Raw genomic sequence first — 10,819 nt, 5'->3', positions numbered from 1 at the left:
CAGGCTATACCTGCCACAAAAACTCCAGTATTTTTCGACCTATAACTTGTTGTCCCATCTTCTTCTTAAATATTGAGTCAACATGTTTTCAGCACTTATTTCCATGACTGATCAAAACTAGTTTTCTCGTGCTCCTGGGAACATCAATTTGCTATAAAATAGCAAGTATCAGATCACAATACATATCATATCAGCACCTAAGTATCAAATCAAATGATATGTCACGTACACAGTTTACATCTAAATGGACAGCTAACTGCTTGTGTGCTAGCTCCCTCAACATCACAGAACAATAACCAATATTCATAATAAAGAGTTTCATTAAAAACAACAACGTAACATGACAATATGGTATTGTGAGGTCCCCTGGAGATTCCCGGCCCCACAGTGTGTGTTTTTGAAGCAGGTGACAGCCTGTCTGTAAGGGGGGTGTGTGTGGGCATAAGTTGTGTGTGTAGGGCAGTACCTTGTGTGTTTTTGAAGCAGGTGACAGCCTGTCTGTAGGGGTTTGGGCAGTCGTTTGGTCCATCTGTCAGATTGGCTAGCACCAGGAGTAATAACAGGCTCTGATTGGATAAGGGAAGCGGGTTCTGTTCCTGCTCCAATCCTGGTTTACTGCTGGCTCCGCCCAGTGTGAACACACTCCACAACCCACCTGGAGGAAACGCATAGGTAGAGAATATTAATATTGGTAACACTTTCTATGAACACCCTCTTCCTAATGTCTTACAAGCTCATTTATAACACCTTATAAGCAATGTGAAATACATGACATAGGCGCTAGTAACTGCTCATAAATTACAATATAAAAAAAAGTTTAAATTCTTATTTTTTCTTTATGAAAATGGGACAAAAGTATATACATAAGGCCTGGTCTGGACAGAGAGGACTGTAAGGACAGGATTTCATACTCAACAAAAATAGAAATGCAACATGCAACAATTTCAAAGATTTTACTGAGTTACAGTTCATATAAGGAAATCAGTCAATTGAAATATATTCATTGGGCCCTAATCTATGGATTTCACATGACTGGGCAGGGGCGCAGCCATGGGTGGGCCTGGGAAGGCATAGGCCCACCCACTTGAAAGCCAGGTCCAGCCAATCAGAATGAGTTTTTCCCCCACAAAAAGGCTTTATTACAGGCAGAAATACTCCTCAACTAAAGACATCTGTGGAATTGTGTTGTGTGACAACTGCACATTTTAGAGTGGCTTTTTATTTTTCCCAGCACATGGTGAAACGTATAATGAACATGCTGTTTAATCAGTATCTTGATATTCCACACCTGTCAGGTCGAAGGATTATCTCGGCAAAGGAGAAATGCTCACTAACAGGAATGTAAAAACATTTGCTAAAATATGAGTGAAATAAGCTTTTTGCATGTATGGAATATTTCTGGGATCTTTTATTTCAGCTCATGAAACATGGGACCAACACTTTACATGTTGCGTTTATATTTTTGTTCAGTATAGATGTTGCTATTTTAAACTATTACTATGTTGTTCAGAAAATCATCATATTGTATTCTCTCTCAGAACGGTGCATTCTGGTTCGGCTAAACCTTACACTGTCTTGTTGTTTCTTCTCAGATTGTATCAGATCTGTCTCAAAGTGAAAAGAATTTGTCTCCATCTAGAGGTGAGAGACAGAACAGACAATAGTTTCCCAGCATGACCGATTGTGAAAGAAGAGCAGTCAATGTCAGTTATCAGCTCTGCTGTGGTCAATACAACGACCATGTTAAACCCACTGGTTATCAGCTCTGCTGTGGTCAATACAACGACCATGTTAAACCCACTGGTTATCAGCTCTGCTGTGATCAATACCCCATCCATGTTAAACCCACTGGTTATCAGCTCTGCTGTGATCAATACCCCATCCATGTTAAACCCACTGGTTATCAGCTCTGCTGTGGTCAATACCACGACCATGTTAAACCCACTGGTTATCAGCTCTGCTGTGGTCAATACCCCATCCATGTTAAACCCACTGGTTATCAGCTCTGCTGTGATCAATACCCCATCCATGTTAAACCCACTGGTTATCAGCTCTGCTGTGATCAATACAACGACCATGTTAAACCCACTGGTTATCAGCTCTGCTGTGGTCAATACCCCATCCATGTTAAACCCACTGGTTATCAGCTCTGCTGTGGTCAATACAACGACCATGTTAAACCCACTGGTTATCAGCTCTGCTGTGGTCAATACCACGACCATGTTAAACCCACTGGTTATCAGCTCTGCTGTGGTCAATACCCCATCCATGTTAAACCCACTGGTTATCAGCTCTGCTGTGGTCAATACCCCATCCATGTTAAACCCACTGGTTATCAGCTCTGCTGTGGTCAATACCACGACCATGTTAAACCCACTGGTTATCAGCTCTGCTGTGATCAATACCCCATCCATGTTAAACCCACTGGTTATCAGCTCTGCTGTGGTCAATACAACGACCATGTTAAACCCACTGGTTATCAGCTCTGCTGTGATCAATACCCCATCCATGTTAAACCCACTGGTTATCAGCTCTGCTGTGATCAATACCCCATCCATGTTAAACCCACTGGTTATCAGCTCTGCTGTGGTCAATACCCCATCCATGTTAAACACACTGGTTATCAGCTCTGCTGTGATCAATACCCCATCCATGTTAAACCCACTGGTTATCAGCTCTGCTGTGGTCAATACAACGACCATGTTAAACCCACTGGTTATCAGCTCTGCTGTGATCAATACCCCATCCATGTTAAACCCACTGGTTACCAGCTCTGCTGTGGTCAATACCCCATCCATGTTAAACCCACTGGTTATGAGCTCTGCTGTGGTCAATACCCCATCCATGTTAAACCCACTGGTTATCAGCTCTGCTGTGGTCAATACCACGACCATGTTAAACCCACTGGTTATCAGCTCTGCTGTGGTCAATACCCCATCCATGTTAAACACACTGGTTATCAGCTCTGCTGTGGTCAATACAACGACCATGTTAAACCCACTGGTTATCAGCTCTGCTGTGGTCAATACCCCATCCATGTTAAACACACTGGTTATCAGCTCTGCTGTGGTCAATACCCCATCCATGTTAAACCCACTGGTTATCAGCTCTGCTGTGATCAATACCCCATCCATGTTAAACCCACTGGCTATCAGCTCTGCTGTGATCAATACCCCATCCATGTTAAACCCACTGGTTATCAGCTCTGCTGTGGTCAATACCCCATCCATGTTAAACCCACTGGTTATCAGCTCTGCTGTGGTCAATACCACGACCATGTCCTTCTTCTATCTAATCGGTTAATGTTTTAGCCAATGTGCTTGGACAAAGATCTAAGGCACAGCCGTTTTTATTTTATTTTAATGAAAGATGGACAAATTGACTGGGGACCAGTGTGTCCTTGTACACAACTTTGTTTGACTCCGTCAGAACAGCAGAGCCATGGTCACTTCCCCTCTCTGGCCCCTCTGTCTCTGTCCGGTCCGTCCCAGTCCTCCCTCTGGGTCATTGGTGTGTTAGTGCCGCCTTAGCTCCAGCTAGGACTTCTTTCTCCCTCCCTTTCTCCTCTCCTCCCTCTCTCCTCTCCTCCCCTCCTCCCTCTCTCCTCTCCTCTCCTCCCGCTCTCCTCTCCTCCCGCTCTCCTCTCCTCCCGCTCTCCTCTCCTCCCGCTCTCCCTCCCTTCTCTCCTCCCTCTCTCCTCTCTCCTCTCCTCCCCTCCTCCCTCCCTTCTCTCCTCCCTCTCTCCTCTCCTCCCTCTCTCCTCTCCTGCCTCTCTCCTCTCCTCCCTCTTTCCTCTCCTCCCTCTCTCCTCTCCTCCCTCTCTCCTCTCCTCCCTCTCTCCTCTCCTCCCTCTCTCCTCTCCTCCCTCTGCCTTTCCCTCTTTTTTCGTCTCTTTCCCCCTCACGCTCTCCCAGCCCCCAGTCTGTGGCTAGCCCAGGGCCAGAGGATGTGAGCGGAGCATTTCTCTCTGGTACCGCTCAGCCACAAGCTCCGGGCATGCTCTGGCCAGCATTTTTCATTTCCTTCATCACTGTTCTTTGGATTAGGCATATTCTGTAGTATTTATTTAGCCTACCCCACCACTAATGCGCAGAGATGTTGATACGAGTCGACAAAGAAATAGGTCACAGCCTGTGTAATTGATGGCATGATAACCAATGGAGCAGCACCAGAGACTTTTAGATTTCTTTACAGGCTATTGTCAAAAAGAGTTCATAACAGTGCTAACTAAAGTTGTCTATCAAGTGTAAAATCTGAGCGCAACAGAGCCAGTTACAACTGAAGTATCCGATCATCAATAGATTAGTAGTGCTGAGCATTTAACCGACATTTCGGTTATTTTTCAGGTTTTTAAAACACTAATTGACCGAAGTCGGTTCAATTATTTAAATTCCATTTTGTTCTTTTTTTTTCTCTTCTGTGAGCTCGATGTAAAGTTTCTGTAAAGATAAATCAGATCAAGCCTGAACTGTGCGATGTAGTAGGGAGTATTCGTTTCCAACAGGCCAATATTCTAAATAGTTTAGCTCAGAAAATGTGGTAATTAACTACAATGACCATAATCCATTGCAGGCCCACATAAACTCGTCCGGTCTGTGCGGAGCAGGCACGGAGACTGCACGGTAAAGCAATGCACGAGTTGAAAATACTGAAGGTGTGCGGTACTCAGAACGCACCTCACCTCAGCCACCCCCAAAGCAACGTTGCTCCATTGACAATGCATGACTTCCGCCGGAACACAAAGAGTTTGATGCATTTGGTGGATATGAGGCGTGAGAGAAGAGAACGCGCGATCAAGAGGGATAGAAAAGCAGTTGCTCCGTGAGCCTGAAAACACATGATCTAAGTGATTGATAGTTGGCATTCAGCAGTCAAAAGTACACCATATTTACTTTGAAGAACTACTAAAATAGTGATTTTGTCAGACAGCAGCTCTGTAGAGATGATCTGATGACTTGGAATGAAATAAAGTCATCAAATAAAACATTTTATTAAAGTAAAGTGAATAAATTAGGACCCAAAAAAATCTTGGTCCAAATTGTCAAACTTATTTTTCCATATATAGACACATCTTATATGTTTTAATCAGCTATATGCACTGAGCTTGTCTGATGCTTTAAGGGCACTGTTTGATTAAATAATTATGACGTACAAATGACTAGAGGGAGTCCGACCGCAATTCATTTGAATGTGATGGGCCGGGCTCAGACTTGCTGCACAAAAACGTGACTGTGTGACTAGCACCCGTTGTCTTTCTCTCCTCCCAGCTGCAGCGAACACCACAGAACATCAAGTGTTTATCGTGCTGTCTGTGTTGCTGAAGCTGTAACATAATTACAGCCATTTCTGACTGAAAAGTTCTGTTACCAGAAATCCCTCATTTGTTTAGGAAAAACATTCTCTATTCCCGTAACGCTTGCTCTCTTTACGTGACATGTATGCATCGCATGCACATGACCAATAGGACATGACCTATAGCATGTCATAATCACATCAATAAACTCTGAACACAGTAACATGTGACAGCAAAATAGACACAGAGGACGTGACAAAAACTTGAAACCGGGGAATGTCTTATTTTTTATTTTCTTAGGGGTGGATCAGCTTAATATTGCAGAACAATATTAACGGGGGAATGTTTACTGGTTGCCCAGGAGGTAAAGGGGAAGTCAGATGTGTGGAACAAATTTGACTAGTTATGGAAAATACTGGAGATCAAGAAAAAGAAGGAGCAAGCGCTGTGTGTAAAATTTTTTCGACCGTTAGCAACAATGTATACAACACTAAATAAGAGTACCAGAGAGTCTGTTGTAAAACATTTTGTCAAGCCTTTATCAAATCAAATGTATTTATATAGCCCTTCTTACATCAGCTGATATATCAAAGTGCTGTACAGAAACCCAGCCGAAAACCCCAAACAGCAAGCAATGCAGGTGTAGAAGCACGGTGGCTAGGAAAAACTCCCTAGAAAGGCCAAAACCTAGGGAGAAACCTAGAGAGGAACCAGGCTATGAGGGGTGGCCAGTCCTCTTCTGGCTATGCCGGGTGGAGCTTATAACAGTACATGGCCAAGATGTTCAAATGTTCATAAATGACCAGCATAGTCAAATAATAGTAATCACATTACAGCAAAGACTAAAACCAGTCACATTCATTTGTGAATGCAATTTCCAAAATGGAATGGTTTATTTATTGTTTACATTAATCATTCAAGGGAGGCTTTATTTCATTTTAAAACTAAAATGCTTGATTGTATTTCAAATCATGAATGACTCGTACGCTGTGTGATGACCTGAACAAATTAATAATTGATTGATACAGTAGCCTACATAAGTATTGATATATATGCTTAAGTTATGTAATAATAACAATAAGGAGATCAAAAAAGTTATTATTTTTATCATTTGGAACAGTGTAAACGACACTAAATACATGATAAATAATACCAGAGGCTGTTGTAACGAAGAAAAAAAAGTCTAGAGCATTTATTACAGCATAGTAAAGATTAAAAACAGCCAAAAAATGTATCCGACATGTTGTGGTTGAGTGAAGCTTGGCGCTCACGGAATCAGTAGGCTATAAAAACAAACACTCGAACAGGCAACAGAAACAGGATCCATCTTATTTCTGTACAGCCAGGCACGTTTAACAGTTAGGTTATTAATTATAGACCTAATTAAGTTGGGGTTTCCGCTCTCCTCTCTTTTCTTAGACAATTAAGGCAAGGGCTGTTTTCTCATCTCCTCATTCCGCTGCTGCCTCCGCCGCATTGTTCTCAACACCAAAATGCTGATTAACTTTACTATTATGCACATAGCAACATGGTCTCTAGGAAAAGGCGGCAATTCAACAGCGCACTGATGTGTTTCAGAACCGCGGACAGCAACCGCACTTGAACACGGGAGAAAGCGCATCCGTTATAAAATATTATTTCGTATTAGTGTTGCACCATTGATCTTATGGAATATAACCATGTACAATTTCTGTAGCAAATGTCTTAAGAATGATGGACTCTGCCATCCCCACGGCCTCCACAATGGATTAGTCCAATCAGACAGGTGTCTTGTACACCTTGATTATATATATTCTTTTGCTATTGCTCAACTAAAGAAATCTCAGTCGACCAACAACCTATCGACCAAACAATCGAACAGTCGACTAAATGGGGTCAGCCCTAGAATAAATGGTTAATAAACGATAAGAATTGTGAAAGCATTCTACCCACATAATGCAATCGAATGTACCTCAAAAAGCTCTAATCGCTCACCACTATACACTAGAGAAAAAGCTATTTGTTTTTTAACACAGCAGCCACATATCATAAGACAGGCCCTGGTTCAGTAGCCTACGACCTGTTGTTGCAATGTTGAAGTGTCTTACGATGAAACCTACTTCAAAGCCAAATGGAACATAGTCACAAAAGCACAGTGTTTATTAAATGATATTTTTAAACCAAAAAAACGAAAGGACAAATTTAGAGCGGAAGTTTGTTTTCCTGTGAGTGTTGAGCTATTTTTTTGCAGAACGGTGAAAAGACGGTGAGCACCGCAGTGGTGCGTAAAGACCTCTCCGGTGAGCGATGAGTGGAATTTGGCCCACAGTGCTGCTCCGGCAGTCCTAATTCCCTGCATGGCGTCTAGCGGTGGCGGCCGGCAGCAGTAACCCAACAGAGCGGGGGAGAGAGGGAGGGGAGGAGCGGGGGAGATAAGCAGCCCTTGTGACTGAGCCCTGCTCATCACTGGCACCAGACCGGCTGGAGCAGACCCATTTCTGTCAGAGCACTGACCAGCAGAGCAGCATCCCAAATAGCACCCTATTCCCTATGTTTTGTACCCTACGGGCCCTGGTCAAAAGTAGTGCACTATATAGGGAATAGGCTGACATTTTGGACACAGTACAGAGCAGAGCCAGGTCCTGGCTGGCTGGCAGCATGGCTTCCTGACTCACTCCACTGACTCGCTCTTTATCCCCACAACACTGCCCTTCTCTCAATCCTCCAGCTCCCAGGCAATGATACTGACTCCAACAAGGCCATGCCATTTTAGAATTTCTCCTCAGCTATCACGCTTTCTATGGAAGAACCGTGTCTGTGTTAGGATGAATAATAGAGTCTGCAGTGGTCTACCACAGTGTGTGTGTGTGTGTGTGTGTGTGTGTGTGTGTGTGTGTGTGTGTGTGTGTGGTGTGTACACGTGTGTTCATGCATGTGTGTGTGTACGTGTTTAACTATACTTGTGGTGACCAGAAGTCCCCACAATAATTTTTAACAAACACAAATTTAACCAACTGGGGACATTTTGTTGGTCCCCACAAGTTCAACTGCTATTTATTTCTAGGGGGTTTAGGTTTAAGGTTAGAATTAGGTTTAAGTTTAGAATTAGGGTTAGGGTTAGGAGCTAGGGTTAGTTTTAGGGGTTAAGAGCTAGTTTTAGGGTAAGGGTACGGGTCAGGGAAAATAGGATTTTTAATGGGGCTGAATTGTGTGTCCCCACAAGGTTAGTTGTACAAGACTGTGTGAGTGTGTGTGGTGGGGCACAAGGGTTCAGCAGAACGTGGCTAACGGTCTGTGAGAATGCATCCAGACCGACCGCCATAATGGCCATCATGTGGTCTACAGACAGGACGTGACGTCATCATTAGGGGTAATAATGACAGACAGTAGTAGTTTGTGCAGTGAACCTTGTACTGTATCAAGTCTCTTTCACCCAGCATGCCATCTACACTATATATGCAAAAGTATGTAAACACCCCGTCAAATTAGTGGATTCGGCCTTTTCAGCCACACCGGTTGTTGACATGCAATCTCCATAGACAAACATTGGCAGTAGAATGGTGTTACTGTAGAACTCAGTGACTTTCAACATGGCACCGTCATAGGATGCCACCTTTCCAACAAGTCAGTTTGTCAAATTTCTGTCCTGCTAGAGCTGCCTTGGTCAACTGGAAGTGCTGTTATGGTGAAGTGGAAACGTCTAGGAGCAACAACGGCTCAGCCACGAAGTGGTAGGCCACACAAACTCACAGAATGGGACTGCAACACTCAGAATGGGACTGCAACACAGTACCGAGTTCCAAACTGCCTCTGGAAGAAACATTAGCACAATAACTGTTTGTCGGGAGCTTCATGAAATGGATTTCCATGGCCGACAGTCGCAGACAAGCCTAAGATCACCATGCGCAATGCCAAGCGTTAGTTGGAGTGGTGTAAAGCTCGCCGCCATCGGACTCTGGAAAGGCTTCACAGAAGAGTGGAGGCTGTTTTTGCAGCAAAGGGGGGACCAACTCCATATTAATGCCCATGATTTTGTAATGAGATGTTTAACGAGCAAGTGTCCACATACATTGTCATGTAGTGTGTCTACGTCTGTGAATCATCCTCTACAAGCTAACACCAACATGGACGAGACACTAGCATGACATCATAGACAGGACGTCATCCAGGAGTACTATCTGCTCAAACACCATCTGTACTGTTGATATGGGTCTGAGGCTAACGGTGGACGATAGGAAGACATCTGTACTGTTGATATGGGTCTGAGGTAAACGGTGGACGATAGGAAGACATCTGTACTGTTGATATGGGTCTGGGGCTAACGGTGGACGATAGGAAGACATCTGTACTGTTGATATGGGTCTGAGGCTAACGGTGGACGATAGGAAGACATCTGTACTGTTGATATGGGTCTGGGGCTAACGGTGGACGATAGGAAGACATCTGTACTGCTGATATGAGTCTGAGGACGATACGATAGGAGATGACCTCAACAACAAGTGATGGTGTCAGTAAAGCAGAAACAGCAGTAACATCAGCCTACAAACTCACAGCTTCCTTCCACACAAGATTGTATTAATATTTCTGACACCTTGGAAGTAGTTTGTTTACCAGGTCAACCTACCTACCTACCTACCTACCTACCTACCTACCTACCTACCTACCTACCTACCTACCTACCTACCTACCTACCATCTTCCAACCCAGCTCCTTGTCACAGCTCCCTCCCACACAAGTTGTATCACATTTCGTACACCAATGGTTTTGTTTACCTATTTGAGCTCCTACAGTGCCTTCGGAAAGTATTCAGACCCCTTAACTATTTCCACATTTTGTTCCGTGTTAGCCTTATTCTAAAATGCAATAAATAAATAAAACGTACTAAGAAATCTACACACTATACCCCATAATGACAAAGCGAAACCAGTTGACATTTTTACAAATGTATTAAACATAAAAAACAAATACTTTATTTACATAAATATTCAGACCCTTTGCTATGAGACTCGAAATTGAGCTCAGGTGCATCCTGTTTCCATTGATCATCCTTGTTTCTACAACTTGATTGGAGTCCACCTGTGGTAAATTCAATTGATTGGACATGATTGGTCAAGGCACACACCTGTCTATATAAGCTCCCACAATTGACAGTGCATGTCAGAGCAAAGGTTGAAGGAATGAGGTCAAAGGAATTGTCCAAGACAGGATTGTGTCAAGGCACAGATCTGGGGAAGGGTACCAAAACATGTCTGCAGCATTGAAGGTCCCCAAGAACACAATGGCCTCCATCATTGTTAAATGGAAGAAGTTTGGAACCACCAAGACTCTTCCAAGAGCTGGCTGCCGGGCTAAACTGAGCAATCAGGGGAGAAGTGCCTTGGTAAGAGAGGTGACCAAGAACCCAATGGTCACTCTGACAGAGCTCTAGAGGTCCTCTGTGGAGATGGGAAAACCTTCCAAAAGGACAACCATCTGTGCAGCACTCCACCAATCAGGCCTTTATGGTAGTGACCACACAGAAGCCACTCCTCAGTAAAAGGCACGACA

The 10,819-nt window shown here is 43.7% G+C and overlaps 1 protein-coding gene across 3 annotated transcripts in view; it reads right to left on the bottom strand.

Moving 5' to 3' along the window:
• Positions 1–10,819, bottom strand: part of dym (dymeclin) — a 204,523-nt gene that overhangs the window by 123,821 nt on the left and 69,883 nt on the right. For all 3 annotated transcript variants that reach the window (XR_014380215.1, XM_082960550.1, XM_082960551.1), the window contains exon 9: positions 467–655. Coding sequence is in view for 2 of the 3 variants with exons in the window: in XM_082960550.1 (XP_082816676.1) it covers positions 467–655 (189 nt within the window). In the remaining variant the exon portion in view is untranslated. The remainder of the gene's footprint in view (positions 1–466; positions 656–10,819) is intronic.

Source organism: Salmo salar, chromosome 13 (genome assembly GCF_965601325.2).
Source record: "Salmo salar chromosome 13, fSalSal1, whole genome shotgun sequence".
Taxonomy (NCBI): Eukaryota; Metazoa; Chordata; class Actinopteri; order Salmoniformes; family Salmonidae; genus Salmo; species Salmo salar.
This window is presented reverse-complemented; position numbering and strand designations above follow the sequence as displayed.